The sequence below is a fragment of the Ammodytes marinus genome (genome assembly GCF_949987685.1).
Source record: "Ammodytes marinus genome assembly, chromosome: 5".
Lineage (NCBI taxonomy): Eukaryota > Metazoa > Chordata > Actinopteri > Uranoscopiformes > Ammodytidae > Ammodytes > Ammodytes marinus.
Window position 1 is genome coordinate 12,930,803 of NC_137234.1, and position 17,247 is coordinate 12,948,049.

The window sequence follows — 17,247 nt, forward strand, 5'->3', positions numbered from 1 at the left end:
GACATTTGATAGGAAACTAAATTAATGGAGAAAAATTGACAGAATAATCAAAGAACGAGTGTGTGATGGAAGTTCTGTTAAGGTTGGAGGTCAACTCAGGTGGAAGAATATTTTAGGAGACTTGGATGAATTATGAAGCAATATTTATTACAGACTTGGCCAAGGAGAACCGGACTGCAACTCTCGTGACTTGCATTTCAATTCTGACAAACTCATGCTTAGAGCTCTGGTTTATATTCTGTCACTGTTTCATATAACTAGTTAAATCAGTTTGAGTTTTAAAACAGTCTGCCTCCCCCTCTTATCATCCTATGTCAAACTGTAACTTGACACACTTTTCCTCAGGCTGCTCAGTTTATCACCGAGACGGAGATTCCCTACTCCCTCAGAGAGGTTTGTCCCCCCAACAGATCAACATGTCTTTCTGGGTAGTAGGCCTAGTGCTTGCAGCTGGGTTATGTATAGCCTTTCTATTCCGCCATCCTTACTTTTTACAGGATGTCCAACACTTGCTCGCTAAACTTAACGTAAAGCGCCGGGTCCTACAGTACTTGAAGACGAATTACACCATCCTGGACCGTTTTTTGGAGTCGGTAGAAACGCGGCCGAACAAGCCTTTCCTTCGGTTTAAAGATGAGACCTTTACCTACCAGGACGCCGATAAACTCAGCAACAAAGCAGCGAGGGTTTTCCTGCAAAGTGGACTCGTTAAAGAGGGCGAAACGGTGGCGTTGTTCCTCGGGAACGAGCCGATGTATCCGTGGCTGTGGTTGGGTTTGGTGAAGATCGGATGTTCCGCTGCTTTTCTAAACTCCAACATCAGATCCAAGTCCCTGCTGCACTGCTTCGACTGCAGCGGGGCCAAGACGCTGGTCGCAGCTGCAGGTAAGGTTTGCATTTATGTTTATGTGATGGCTGCGGGACAAGTGATCACTTCTTTGATTGATCTATACATGCTGCAAAAACACTCAACTTTCACTGTAACTCTTACTAGACACTTGTTTTGTTTGTTTGTTACATTAGGCCTATGTTACAATTCAAAGATAATGGTAGGTTTAACTCCACTGCCAGAAGTTTCTTCCATTTTTCCCGTTAAAGGGTGTTTTTCTTTTGGGAGGGGGTTAGGGGTGTGTGACTTTGCCTAACTGGATCGATAAGAGGAACAGATTGTGTTCCCAGATAGCAGATACACATTGATTCAACATTGAATCAAGGTTAATGCGTTGATCTAATTAACATTGAAACAATGTTGTTTTCTGATGGTTTTGGTTGATTTATGACCAGGCTTGCACCCTGAAATAACATTGTTTCAACATCAAAATAGATGTAAAACCAATGTTGTTTCACAGGGTATCTGCAGGTTTCAGCATGTCAAATGTAAGACTTTTTAAGACCTTTTTAATACCACCTTGAATTAAATTTAAGACCTAAAACACAATACATATAGCCTAGGCGATATTTGGGGGGTCCAGCTGTATTACAACCCAAGCATAGCTTGTGTGTCACTCAATGAGACTCATTCAAGTTTACTTTTTGTCTGTTTATTGAACATAAAGTGATACTCATTATATCAGAAGCTAGTGTAGTGTAAACAAGGAGGTGTTGGCGTGGCCGAGTGGGCCAATTGTTTACCTACATTTGATATTACTTGAGAGAGAAGGAGACATCTCAACAGGCTCAGATAGACACGGAGGAGAAAGGGATCGGTCTAACAGGTACTTTATTGAAGGGTTGACATAACAGGATATCAGCTTAGTAGACAACTTCTACTATGAACACAAAGGTACTTATTCATTACAATAGTTCAGATCTCATCCTACCCTATCCTACTCTTGACAATTCGGGGGTACCGAGATCCCATAAGCAGTCTTCATTCCTCGGGCAAAAGGCAAAGGCCAAGGCCAAGATCTAGTGCAGGCGGTTGGTTAAATACACTATCTGTCTGGGTGTGTGTGTGTGTCTGTATACGTGTGCATGTGTGTGTGTCTGTGTGAGTGTGTGTGTGTGCATGTGTGTGTGTGTGTGTGAGTGAGAGTATGTGTGTATGTGTGTCTGTGGGAGTGTGTGTGTGTGCATGTGTGTGTGTGTGTGTGAGTGAGAGTATGTGTGTATGTGTGTCTGTGGGTGACTGTGTGTGTGTGTGCAAGTGTGTGTGTGTGTGTGTGTGTGTGTGTATGTGAGTGTGTGTGTGTGTGGGTGTTCGTGTGTGTGACAGATCTTATATCAAGCCTTATTAGCAATAGTGTGCTTTTAATAGAAGCCAGGTCTTGCAATCGTGTTCCTATATTCTGCTGTGTCTGCAACAGTTGTTGTTGCCGTCTGTAAGGTCACTGTGTGACCTGTGTGTCTTGTGGTGCAGTTATGGCTTTTCTGTATTACCTCAAACCTTACTAACCTATTTTAATATAACATAAATGTTGCAGAACACTACATATCCCTCCTTGCATCGTAAATACGGTGCACCAAAGAATCTCAACATTTATCCCTTGAAGCCTGAAAAATGCACAACCCTTAAACTCTACAAAATCAAACATCAAACCAAAAATGATAAACTTTGACAAAATAAAACGACAGTGGCCACTGTTTACTATATAGTATGAAACTTAATAAAACCCTATTAGACCCTCTTAAAATTCAACACCAATAACAATAATTGAACAGCATATAATGACTTTCATAATTCTTTCAGTCTTCGTTCTTCGGACCATTGTCCAGTCCCGCAAATACCCGCGCACTTGCGAGAAACGACACGAGCATACTTTTAGAATTGCTTAAACAGGCAATTCTTTCTGTGCGAAAAGCACAACACAACAGCCCCCCCCCATTTCAACTATGGGGAGGCTGTGGGGAAACCCAGAGGTGCACCCATGCATTGGTGCCCCAGCTGGGTATTGATGACTGGTGCATGACTTGATCGCCTTGAAGGGGAGACGAGAGCGACCCCTCTCGAATTTCCAGATGACGACATTGACGACTGCATCTCGATTCTCTGTTGTTGGCGACTTCTCGTCGACCAGTGTCGAGTTGCTTCTCCAGGCCGACAGGTGGCACCCTTCTTGCTGGTTGTGAAGTTGTCTGCACAAGCTGGATGAGACGAGTTGGCGACCCCTGGTTTCTGGCTGGGATTGGGTTGGGCTGTGTAGTTGCGAAAGCGACCCCCTCTCGATCTCGGCTGTCAGTTGTCCTGTGACATCACGACTTGGACACGGCAGTGACATCACGCTGATGGCACGAGTTGAGAGCGTAGCTTAGCATCAGATTTCAGCACGACATTTCTCCCAATCTGCACAGCAGGATTCTGTACCTAGTTCTTTCATCGAGGCCATCGGAGAAAAGATATAGACAGAGAGAAAGACAGATAGGGAAAAGAATCCTACCTGACACAACTTCTAAATAACTTCTGGGGAGTTTGTGTTTGTCTTACTTAATTATGTTACCTAGGTTTACTGTATTACTGCAAACACTTGTAATGTAATCACACTTGATGTCAACTGTGCAGTAACACTTTTTGGAACAGCTATGGATTATGACATTGACAACACACTACAAGTATGTTTTGTTCTTACTTTATTTAATGGAGTGTTGATCCTGAACCCTAAATAAATTACTTATAACTTACTTATTAACTTAAATGGATATTAAGTATTTTGATCATCCTCTCTTTCTAAACTTACTTTGTTGTAGTGTTTTCTCTATTTTAATTAACGTGCTTTCTTAACCTCTTTACCATGTACTTCTATTATTTTTAAATTAATGTGCTCTCTCAACCTCTCCCTCCTTTTTCAAATTTCTATTTGAAACACAAAAAGGAGCATATTAAGTTAAAAACTCAGCTAAAAATAAGATGCTCACTTTGTGTGAGCAATTGTATTCAAACAGGAACAAACAAACATGTGGCTTTCTCCCAGCCCTCTTATCAACAAAACCCCAAAACGGTTAATAAATTTAGAATGCTAACCCTTTTTTCAAAAAAATCCAATTTCTTGAATCGGTAAGATGTACAGAGCAACCCTTAAAAACCTCAGGTATTCCTGAAAGTGTGAGAATAAGATTGGTTCAAAATCCTACTTAATCAACAACTATTTCATTATTTATCCTTAATGCAACTTCACTTGGGAAAATGTATCCTTTATTAACTTTATTAACTTTGTTATCTTTAAACTTTTTTACTTGGGAATATCTAAAAACACTAATCTCTTTCTGAGAAAAACATTAAGGTGATAATTCTCAGTCATGCTTCCTTTCTTTTTGGCTGAGAAAGCAACAACACAATCTTTTATTGATTTGAAAACGGTAAACACTAGTTGTATTTTTTATTTGGAAATAACCCTAACCATGCTTTTCTTCAATGCATAAAAGAGGAAACCTATTAGTTATCAAAATAGTCCTTTAAACTTTTAATCTTACATACTTTTTTTCCTTACAAAATCTTATGTTGTCTTAAAGGCATAACTAAATTAGTTTATGTCCAAAGCAGACCTATTTCATTCGCTTGCTTGCTTGCACAATCTACATTTAGGGGAAACACCATTAATCAGAAAATTGTCACAATTTAAGTACTTGCACTTTTTTCTTAAGTGGAGCAGTTGAATCCACCCTCCTTTTACAGAAGGAATGTCCACTTTTTCAGTTCAGAAGCAAAGGAAACCCCTCTCATCGGCTCCTTCAATGTCTCTTTTTTCCTAGAACACAAGGCAGAAGTCAGGAAATGTCATTATGGCACATATTACTTGCCATCCTTGTATTTTCTCCCATCCTGCAGTCCACAACAGGGCATTGAATGTCACTTTTGGCACGGTGTTACTTAGCCACGTGCATACACGCCTCCATCTTTGTAGTTCAGTCTGGCATTGGCAGAGCGATCCCTGCCGGTATGCGTTGGCTCCAGTCAGACTGTTCGCTTCCAGGATCAAAACTGAAACTGGAAACTGCTCTTGAGCTGAGCAGACTTCAGGCTAAGTGTCTTCTGCATCTTAGTCCATTTTTCTTACATATCTTTTTGTCTTTTGTCTTTTTGCGGCATCGGTAATGCCAGGCAACTTGTCTTTACACTTTCTTTCCTTCTTTCTTGATATTAAATGCATTTTGTGTTTTCCTCTTCTTTTTTGGGCAGAGAAAAGGTATTGTGACTTGTGACAACCCTCGAATTTTAGTGCCCCAAAACCAATTGCAAGCATAATAATTTCTCTTAGAATAGACTTCAGATAATTTTTTTATCAATAGTGAATTCTTACTAAAAAGGGGATTTATTTGTTTATCTAATTCTTCAACCCAAATGCTAAACCTTTACATTGCAGTGCACTGTAATCGTTTCTTCCAGTGCACTCTCAGTTAACCAGCTTCTGGAAGAGAAAAAAGGAAATGTTACACATTTAAAATAGAACCAAGGGATTCTCAAACCTTCAAAACTGTTGCTCCCAAAATCTCTTACTTTTAAGTTAATCACGATGTTATTCAGAAGATTTTATTACTTACCCAAAAACCACAAGGTTTACTGTTTTTTACTGTAACTGAGAGCATGCTTTTTAGCCTACTCAGATGTAAACCTTAATTAAAATCACTTATTTACTTAATTTTTTTTTTAGTAAATTTCAACAGGTCTAACCCTTTTCTAACAATTCAATCTAGCTCTTTTTAGACCTACAAAATCAAAGATTCTGTTTTGGTTTTTTTTTTGGAAATAAAATATGGCAAATCACACTTCAATGATTCTTACTAGATTTAAGAGATCATTTTTACTTAAACTTCAACACTGAACATTTTTCACAAACAAAACAGACATTTTCATCCTCTTTCAATCACATGAACAACGTACACTCACGTTTTCACACATGTTTCAGAGAACTATGTTTCACATAACAGGTGACAATGCAATTTAACGCTTTTAACAGCTCTCAAATCCCAATTGAGAAACAAATGGTTACATATCAGTGGAAAGAACTTTACTGTCTCTATTTGTCGTATATCACTGAAACCCCTGTAAGGTATTTTCACAGTTTCAATAAACTTATGCTAACTTAGTTTAATTAACACCTGTTCTCACAGAGTTTAATAAACCCATATTCTTACTTAGTTTAATTCTTACTAAACACATGTCACCTCTTCTTTTATTTTTTTTTATTATCTCATATGTCTCTTCAGTGTCTTAAAACACAGGCAATTTAACTTAGATGTTTCATTTTCAGTACAAACCAATTCTTATGTTAAGCCAAATCAAAGAATGTACCATTATATTTTATTCCCTAATCAATTTATTTACTTTAAAGCTTTCTTACAGATTTTTAAGATAAAAAATCAGAGCTACTGTTCAATCTCTCCCTCCGGCTACAGGCAGCTATTATTAGCCTGCCTGCATATTTGACACTCAGGCTTAGAGCAAAAACGGGAAGGAGGGGGGAGCGGGGGGTTCTTCTATTACGAGGAGACTACTGAGGCGGGTCTCGGTCCCCACACAACAATCTTGATGTAATCAAACTTTTGACTGCTCTCTCCTTTAAACTGGCAACCATGCCACAGAAATTTTCAGGCTGTACACAACTCAGTGCCACTCTTTGCTCAATGAACCAACACAACAACTATACAATTATACCAAAAATCAACGCAACAAACAGCATTCAATAGTTTTACTTGCTATTCCTTTTTCAAATTAAATTATTCTCTTTAATTTTCAACTCTTTATTTTTTATTTTTAATCACATTTAAAGCGCAACCCTTCATCTGTCGGTAATCAACGTCCTAGACTCTGTGTAAATGTCTATATGGAGAGAAGACCTTGATCAATTGAAATCTCGATAGACAAGAACCAGATATATGCTGCTTACCTTTAAAACGTTAAAGCAATCCCAGACTTTAACTGGAAGTACTTTGACGCAGTAACACTGTCATTTATTAGAACAGCAAATGTCTCTCTCCCGAATTAGATAATTTATTTATTTTTAAAGACATTACGGGTGTAATAATGTCTTTTTTGACGTACTGTCCACCGTGGAAAACGGATCTCTCTGTACCAGTCAGAGGTTCGTGTGCTCGTGGACGGGCCCCAACTTCATCGACAGGTATCTCAGTACTTTTATTATTTTTTTTTCCTCTTCCTCAACGGGAAGCACATCACACTGCAGCGATATTCATTACAAAATGGAATGTCAAAACACGGAACCAAACAGCAAGAGTGGCCAGTATGGGTAAAACAACACAACCATTTCTTTCTTCCCAACTAAACAAGTTTCTTAACATTTTCCAGAAAAGCCAAGATTCAGTTATAACGACTAGCAGATATTTTATCCTGACAGTCTATGATTCTGATACAAGCACGCAAGTTTAACAGACCTTCAAAGAAAAACAACAGATGACAGGTAGTGACAAAGGGCAACAATACATTACCCAGATGCTTGTCTGTCTGCTGCAACTTCTGAAGGTCTTCCGTTTCGACAACGCCATTTATGTAGTGTAAACAAGGAGGTGTTGGCGTGGCCGAGTGGGCCAATTGTTTACCTACATTTGATATTACTTGAGAGAGAAGGAGACATCTCAACAGGCTCAGATAGACACGGAGGAGAAAGGGATCGGTCTAACAGGTACTTTATTGAAGGGTTGACATAACAGGATATCAGCTTAGTAGACAACTTCTACTATGAACACAAAGGTACTTATTCATTACAATAGTTCAGATCTCATCCTACCCTATCCTACTCTTGACAATTCGGGGGTACCGAGATCCCATAAGCAGTCTTCATTCCTCGGGCAAAAGGCAAAGGCCAAGGCCAAGATCTAGTGCAGGCGGTTGGTTAAATACACTATCTGTCTGGGTGTGTGTGTGTGTCTGTATACGTGTGCATGTGTGTGTGTCTGTGTGAGTGTGTGTGTGTGCATGTGTGTGTGTGTGTGTGAGTGAGAGTATGTGTGTATGTGTGTCTGTGGGAGTGTGTGTGTGTGCATGTGTGTGTGTGTGTGTGAGTGAGAGTATGTGTGTATGTGTGTCTGTGGGTGACTGTGTGTGTGTGTGCAAGTGTGTGTGTGTGTGTGTGTGTGTGTGTATGTGAGTGTGTGTGTGTGTGGGTGTTCGTGTGTGTGACAGATCTTATATCAAGCCTTATTAGCAATAGTGTGCTTTTAATAGAAGCCAGGTCTTGCAATCGTGTTCCTATATTCTGCTGTGTCTGCAACAGTTGTTGTTGCCGTCTGTAAGGTCACTGTGTGACCTGTGTGTCTTGTGGTGCAGTTATGGCTTTTCTGTATTACCTCAAACCTTACTAACCTATTTTAATATAACATAAATGTTGCAGAACACTACACTAGGAAGAAAGTAGCCTCTCTCAGGGTATCTGCACATTTTAAGACCTCTAATGAACACCAATACCTTGGCAACATAAATCTACAAACTACACTACAGTAGGCTATAGGCTATGCTCTGTAGAGGTTTATTAAGTTTGAATATCAAATATTCAATGCACAATTACAGAAAGTAAAAAATGTTCAGCAGTCTGAATGAAGACAATGTCCCCCCGCATCAAATAAATATAAGATCGCTGTAAAGGCAACGTGAAAACCCATCATTACCACCTTTTCAACCTATTATAGAGCTGTATCAATTGATTGACATTTTCTGATTAATCGAGTCACAAGAACAGTTTAATCAATAAAGATGTGTTAGCTGCAGTATTAGAATGAAATACAAAAATCTGGTAATTTTTGGGGAAGAATGTCCTTCAAATTCAAATTACGTGATATATGGATGAAGCTGATTAAAATACATGTATAATAAAGTTATTATAATCAACTTCATTTCACAACATTGCAAGTGGAGAGAAGCCATCAGTACGAATAATCCAATATGACTAGTGGATATCATGTCACAGTGTTTCATTTTAAGATTTGATGCTTCATGTGGATCAGAAGCTTCCAGAACATTTTGTTCTTTATAAATTAAATAAAATTGAATGCATGCACTTCTGGTATTACCAGAATGAGGAAGGAAATCCTACCTATTACATTTGGACAACAGAGTGCAGGAGTAACTAAATACAGTACATACTCAAATCTTAAACCTTAGTAGGCCTACAGTTTTAAGATCACTTTTTGAGATAGGCCTACTTTATGCATGGATTCCAGGAAATATTATTGTTGTATTTTTCGTTTTTCTACAGTATATAAAGCAATAATGGCTCCACCTCAACCAGCCACATAATTTAAATCTTTCTTTAGTGCATGGAGAAATGCAGACCTGTCGCCAGACCTCCGTCTTAAGGGGGAATATGAAATGCATAGGGGGACGGTTTTTTTCGATCGCTAAACCACAGGGCACAACTGGAGCGACATGTGCAAAACTCTAACAACGCTCTGCACAGCAGCAGTTCATGTGGACCAAACTGTAGCTAATTTTTCATTGCTTAAACACAATTTTCAAAACTCACTCGTATCTCATGGCTTAACCACAGCCTGCACAACACTGTGGATTTCCAGCACTTTGTTCAAATGGTAACACACTGCTGTCACAACTCTAAACACATTCAAAACAGAATGGATTTCAGCCTAGTCCATTTAAAACACTGCGGATTGCAATTTCAACTGAAACACTAAGAAGGTTAAGACTTGTGAACATATACTGTATATATAGGCCTACAGTAAATAGGGAAAGCTCAAAAATATTTTTTTGGGAAATGGACCAAGGAAGACAGGTTGGTGGAGGGAGAAGAGTGGCAGTGAGAGTGAACGATTGGAGGAAGACCTAGGAGACAGAGCTGTATTTTCCGATGAAATAAGGGCTACTCTGATAGACCCTGTTGTGAATCATGGTCTCTCATTGAGAGAGGCAGGGTTGAGGGTGCAACCCAATCTGCAAAGATCTAAAGTTGCATCTGTACTACGAATTTTCCAGCAAACAAACAGATAGTGAGAGATAGCCTGGTCCAACCAGACCATCTTACTTCATTTCATTTGTACAGAAGTGAAATGAAAATTGAGCAGAAGTAGGTAGGCGGGCGGAGCCAGGCTAGGTGAGAGATGCATCCTTACAGTAAAGGACAAAATTACAGGAATTGATTTCTGTATTTCAATTATAGAATATTTACACAGATAAATACAAAATTTGGAAATTTCATCAATAAAATAAAAAGATGTATCTATTGAAGCAAACGTCTGATTTTCATTTATTTTTGTTTACCTAAACATAACTGGTATAAAATAAACAATTTCATGTGAAAGAATTTCACTCTTTCCTCAAAGAAAATACTATGTTATTTGTGTGAAGTAACTCAGATTATTCAAGCTGTAAAGATTAAAAAGTTTAGTGTTAGTGTTTCTACTCTGTGTGTTCTGAGTGACAGTGTGTGTTATCTCAATGAGGCTGGTTCATCATGTTCTGAGCCTATTTTGCAGGTGAAGTGAACCGCTCAGCTCCATTGACTGTTGGTAGTGCTGATTATAGTTAGAGTTTTGCACATTGAGCTCCAGTTGTGCCCACTGTGGGTTAGCGATCAAAACAAACTGTAATAATTGTGCCCCCCTATGCATTTCATATGCCCCCCTTAAGACTGAGGTCTGGCGACAGGTCTGCATTTCTGCATATTAGCCTAAAGTTGTTTTATTGTACATTTTACTTCCCAGACAGGAGAAAACATAAATGACTGCTATACATCACTGTAAACCCTTTGAAGTCTTTCAGTTGCATAGCACAAGTTGGTTTGGTTTCTCTTTGCAGAATTACAGGATGCTGTGGAGGAGGTTCTGCCCAGTCTGTTGGAGCAGCAGGTCACTGTTTTCATCCTGTCCGACACATGCAGCAATGCAGCCGCCCAGAGCTTCACAGACAAAATGAGTCAGGCTTCTTCTGAGCCTCTATCCAAAGAATTACGCTCACATTTAACCTTGCGGAGTCCAGCAGCCTACATTTACACATCAGGGACAACAGGTAAACTACTTCAGGTGTAACATGTTCTTTATTCAACAGTAGAAATAAACAGTGACTTCATTAATATAAATACACCTCTGGCTTGTTTCTCACAGGTTTCCCTAAAGCAGCAGTGGTCAGCCATGCCAAATTGTGGAACGCCTGTTTACTTGTCTGTCTAACAGGAGTGACATCCAAAGATGTGATCTACAATACCCTCCCTTTCTATCACAGCGCCGGCTTCTTTGGTTTCTGTTCAGTCATCGAGAGGGGTAGGCACACATTTGGGTTGTATATTTGTTGAACCTGAAAGGGAAAATGTTCAGTCATGTGGTCTTATCCTATATTCATATTTTTCTTAATATCAAATGAAAAAACATAGACAAAAAAAATTCTTTTGAAGAAGTAAATCTGAAAAAAAAGGTTATTATACCTTCAAGTAATTTTCTGAAGCAGATGAACAATGGAATTTTTAGCAAACATTACTCAAACAGTATTAAATGATACATTTGCTGGAGATCATTTTCTGCTGTGGATAAATTCACATTTGGGGTGATGTCAGACAAAATAATCTGCGTATTTAAAGCAGCAGGATGGTTTAGACAAATTTAGACTAAGAAAATATAAATAAATGATTTTTAGGAATAAATCATATCAGGCTTTAGACACAGACACGGTAATCTTTTTATTGTTGTTTTGGTCCTTTGAAAGATTTATTGAGAAAAAGAAGAATCCTTTTATCCATTTAAGATTTGTCTTTTTGTCGTTGTGTGTAGGCATCACAGTGGTTTTGAGGAGCAAATTTTCTGCGTCTCAGTTCTGGGACGATTGCCGTAAATATAACATCACTGTCATACAGTACATAGGTGAAATCATGCGTTACCTCACCAACCAGCCAAAGGTATGTATTGTTTCTCACAGCATTATCATCAGTGGTACTATCACCTGCAGAAAAAAAAGTTTTGGTTCTTCCTTTTTCTTTCCCAATAGAAACTTAATGATCAAAGCCACACAGTCAGACTTGCGATAGGCAACGGGTTGAGGGCAGATGTTTGCAGGGACTTCATAGGAAGGTTTGGAAATATTCAAATTAGAGAGTTTTATGGGGCAACAGAAGGCAACTTTTCCCTGCTGAACTACAGCGGTAAGATTGGAGCAATTGGCAGAGACACCTTCCTCTACAAGGTAAAAGTCCATGTTTCACTCCAGATTATAAAGCAAACGCTTTAAAAGCTGTTAATCAATATTGTTTTATGTTGTGTATCCTGCAGATGTGTTTCCCACATGCTGTGATCAAATACGACATAGATGAAGGAAAGCCTTTGAGGGACTCTTCTGGTCTCTGCATACAGGCTGCCAAAGGTGCGTTAAAACCAAACCTGTGGGTCACAGAATTAGAAGTCATGTCCTTTTTATTGTCCCTTTGATTTTAAATTTAGGAGGTCCTGATGTGCAGTGTAGGGTTTACAATTTAAAGTCACACATAAAAGGTTTTTATTAGAATCATTGTCCTTAAAGGTGCTACGAGGAACTTTTAAATATTTCTGAAACAGTCTTGAAACTTTTCCTCTGATGATCATAAATTACATTGAGCAGCAAACGAGACCATCAGTGCAAAGAATGCTATTTTTATATTCTTTCTTTATGCCTTTGTCATGGGTAGTTTACCCAGGAACAACAGCTGGCGTAGTAAAAACACAACCGCTTTTTGTCCAAAGGGGGTGCAAGAATGAACACAGGCGAAAGTTCCTCTGAGCACCTTTTAAATCGTTCTCTGCATGTCACTCCCCTCTCTGCCCCATTTCAACTCTGTCTCTACGCTATCAATAAAAAGCATAAAAATGCCAAAAAAAAATCTTAGATCATCATGTGTAGAGAAACTCTGGGTCATACAACTGCCCTGCAACATTCAGGTCACAGGTTTTCTTAAGGTGCTGTTAAATGTATGTTGTCTTGGGTATCAGCTGTACAATACTCAATAGAGGAAGTGGTATCAGAGCCTCTCCTGTGTTAACGTTCCTCAGGTGAGCCTGGCCTCCTGGTAGCACAGATATCCATGACCGCTCCGTTCTCTGGTTATGCCAGAGACCTGCAGCAAACAGAGAAGAAGAGGCTGCATGACGTCTGCAAGAAGGGAGACGTCTACTTCGACACCGGCGACCTGGTGCTCGTTGACAAAGACAATTTCATCTACTTTCAGGATCGAGTCGGAGACACTTTCAGGTGATTTTCATCTCCTGTTTCAGACGTCTAATTGAAAGTGGAGCTTTAAAGAACAAACAAAAATGGTGTGTGTTTTTTTTGGTAATAGATGGAAAGGAGAGAATGTGGCTACAACTGAGGTGACTGACATCATGACACTGGCTGACTGCATTAAAGAAGCCAACGTGTATGGAGTCGAAGTGCCAGGTAGTTTTCATTGAACATCTTTTCCATGTCGTCTGCTGTCACAATTGCAGCAGAAATAGAACACACCTTACTCATATTATCCCCAAAGGGAAATTGTATAAACCTCCTTTTACATTTTATTCGTCTCAAATCAAATACAGAGCCTTGAGTTTAAAAGGTTTTTTCTTTGAGGCCGACAGTCAGTAAACAAGTCCAAACCGAACACTATATTTGATACCCCCATTGGGTCACCTGTTATACAGGATGACTATTTTTACTATTAAGTGTTTAGGTGGCGCTCAACAACTTGTAAGTTCATTAAATATCTCATGAGCACAGCATATTAATCAAGTTTTTTTTCACATGATGTTCTTCATGTTAACTAGAGTAATGAAGTGCTACAAGTTGTGAAGGTAGTACGTCCGGCAGTTTGCTTATGTTTGAATTATGGACGTGTTGCAAATCAAATAAAAGTTTGCTCATTTTTAATGGATACATTTAACCATCACACTGTTGTCAACACGTGTCTATCGTGTGTTGTCGTAAAATGGTGTAACATGTCCTATAAACTCTGGTTTAGTTTCTAATTCCCAGTGGTATTTACTCGTCATTTGTTCCCAGTGTCCTGGGCATACACTTTGGCCCAAATATTTAACTTCCTGAGGCAATCGGCAATCTGAAGTTGCACAGGACAGGCATGCAACAAAGAGGGCAAAGTCCAAAAGGGAGAACTGTGAACTAAAGGGGGGTGGAAAACATGCATGAACCAACCAGACAAACCCAAAAAAGGCTAACACTAGACTGTATTTGGATGCAAAGATTCAGGCGTTCATATCTGCCCATTACCTTCATACTGCTGCCTCACTCTGACACGCACACTACTCTCCCTCTCCATTGTCTTGTATGTTTAAATATTTTCTATGATTGACAATTTGTGTCAGAAAATGCACTCCTTCTCAGTCATAACATGTGTTTTGGTTATCTTTTTCCAGGTAAATCATCAACTCTCTGATACCCATTATATCTATTGTGAAAAGGAAAGTCTAATAGCTAATTTAGCATAGGCTTAATTTTAATGGTGCCAATTTGACTACATGTAATTAAATATATGTTTAAATAAACAGGTCTATCGTCTAACTCACTGAATCCTTGCCAACATTATACTTTTTGTTTACATCCCTAAAGCCCTCAATGTATGAACTATAGTTCCAAAAATTAGACCATGAGTATTCACTATAACTTATAAGACAAAGAATAATAATAGTTCAAGTGACCAAAGCCTTTAGCATGAACTTATTCAAATGTTCGAGTGCAGAGTTCAGAGCAAATTCTTAGACTTTCACTTGTGGTTGTCGGTGACCTACATGTTGTATTAACAAGTTTGTGTAAAGCATATCCCAGATTTTAGCCCCTATTTAACACGTGTCAAGCTCTAAAAACATTGGATCCTACATTTCCCACAATGCAACAGTTCTTCTTTCAAAAGCCCTTCCTGCTAGGTCAACAATCACCTTGAATTCTTGCCCACGGTTTGTAAGATAGGATTCTTGTTTTAGATGTTGTTCTCTAAGCCCAGGCTGACCCTGATGACATCATTATGATATAATTGGGGTTACTTTGTCAGTCAATCAATTCGGCCGATTTGAATCAATTCTGAAAAAAAAAAAAAAATCTTCTTCTTCATGGAGCCTGTGCCATATCCGCAAGTCGCATACGCTCCCAACTGTTAGGAAACTTACGTGGCTTACAGCTAGGAATGTCTGCTGAAAGTTCTACAGCTCAGGATTTTAAGCCATGAATTGATGAACTTGCATCTAAGAAGAGCTGTCAGTTTTCTGAGGGCTGTAAATAGGCCAATATATGTGGCCAAATAGCATGCTAATATTGATGATTGATTGTGTCAAGTGTCTAAGGCAGTGGTGTCAAACATCCGGCCCGCGACTTGTAGAGCACACATTTCTGAGCATTTAAAAAAAAAAAGTAAGTTAAATTAAAATTAAATTAAATTGGGAAAAACGTATTCCAAAACAACAAATAACCTCTGTATTTAAAAATAAATCAAAACAGTAGAAGTTGCACTTTTATTTAATTGTATTTTGTACTGTCTGCATGTTTGCACAAAATGTGTCCCTGTACACAAAATTGCACAACTGTAAGGTCAGTGCCTGTTGTATTTGTGTATTCAAATAAACAGTTGTTTATTTCATTAGTGCGTATCTTTGAGCAAAATACCCCCAACATTTTTGCTGAGGCGCTCCGCGCCGCACCTCCTATTCCCATGGCCAGCAGCAACCTTTACTAAGACATTTCGTGGGGGCTACAGAGATCCCTTGTGATCCGTGATAATGTAGGTTACATATGTAGGCTGAGTTATAAAGCATATAACTGAAAAACAAAGCTAAAGATTTGGATTTGACATATGTACGTTATTTTGCCATTATTTTACTGGTCCGGCCCTCTTGAGATCAGAGAGGCTGTATGTGGCCCTCGAACCAAAATGAGTTTGACACCCCTCTAGGTGTTCTTATCCGACTTCTCTTGTCCGTTATTGTGCCGATTTGTGTCCGAAGTAGATCGGATAAAGGTGTTTACATGCAGTTTAAAAGTCCTGTTGAGGTCTTATTCGTTTAGTTATCCGATTATGAGTCTGCATGTAAACGCACTGACTGATCCCGTAAAGACTGCCACTTCTGACTTAACTGTACTTCACTTTTTCCCAGGCCAGGAGGGGAGAGCTGGAATGGCTGCCGTCATTTTAAGGGAAGGACAGAGATTTGACTCCACAGGTGTTTTTAAACATGTCGCAAAATTCCTGCCGTCCTACGCAAGGCCACGCTTTATAAGGATTCAGGTATTTTTCTTTCAAAGCGTTTTTGACCGGTTTACCCTCTGTGTTTGTTATAGCATAATTAATTGTGCTGTGATTTGTTACAGAGTTCCATGGACGTTACTGTCACGTTCAAACATCTGAAGATGAAGCTGGTGGAGGAGGGCTTCAACCCGAATAAATTAACGGACCCTCTCTACTTTCTGGATGAAAAAGTCCAGAATTACATCCCACTCACCCTGGACATGTTCAGTTCAGTTACAGTGGGGAAGATCCACATTTAAAGTGACTTTCCTTGCCTCTCTATTGACCAAGTGAATTACCTTTATATCTCTATGTCTTACTCTTTACCTTATGCTGCAGCAGGAATGTCACACATATTCCTCAGTGACTTCATTTCTCCTCCAGTGAAGATGTTTGAGCTTGTTGCACTGAGACGTTAAATTTACACATGTTGTGTGCAGGGATGGCTTCACCTAAAGAGTATTTTTTTCCCTTTTGAGAAAAACTGAGATCTGTGAGCGCCTTATTCTAATAATGGCCTCTGGCTGTGTATCATTCAAGTCTGTTGATGCTGTTGTCGGTGCACATTTCTCTTTGAAATTGCTATTCCTATACATTAGGTTATAGTAAAAAGTATTGTTCTTGCTGGTCTTAAAAAGGCACTCAAATCCAAATCATGTTTTCGATGTATAAAGGATGAATTGTTTAGCCTTGATGTGTGCTAAACTGCTACATTTCTCTACAGTGAATACAGTGTCTCTGTTTCGGGGGATGATTTGTCCAGTTCCTATTGTTAAAAGTACAAATGTGAAAATGGAAAATGTTAAGAAACTGTTAAGGGGCATTTTTCATGGCAAACATTTTGACATGAAACATTTTCTTGGTGCAAAGTTTGATTTTTTCCTGATGCAGAAAAATCATGTGCCAGTGGTAGTTCAGTCTGATCTTATTTCAAATAAAACATTCATTTGGCCCATTTAACTTGACCTTACTCCAGTGTGTGAAAATCAGCAAACTAGAAGTAGATAATGACCTGACTGCTTTCAACAGTGATGTGTTTGAAAAAAATAAAATAGAAAAAAAACACAGCAGCAAAACAATGCCCTTCATGTACCTTTTTAAATAAATCTTCATCTGAGCCCTT

At 38.9% G+C, this 17,247-nt stretch overlaps 1 protein-coding gene across 1 annotated transcript; it reads left to right on the plus strand.

Annotated features, from left to right (window-relative positions):
- The first annotated feature begins 359 nt into the window (after positions 1-359).
- LOC307250287 (long-chain fatty acid transport protein 2-like) lies at positions 360-17,023 on the plus strand. Its single transcript, XM_080027321.1, has 10 exons — positions 360-885; positions 10,697-10,906; positions 11,002-11,157; positions 11,662-11,786; positions 11,876-12,070; positions 12,157-12,247; positions 12,910-13,108; positions 13,197-13,294; positions 15,994-16,124; positions 16,208-17,023. The coding sequence occupies exons 1-10, from the start codon at positions 417-419 to the stop codon at positions 16,382-16,384; spliced, it is 1,851 nt and encodes a 616-aa protein (XP_079883447.1). The 5' UTR covers positions 360-416; the 3' UTR covers positions 16,385-17,023.
- Positions 17,024-17,247: the final 224 nt, after the last annotated feature.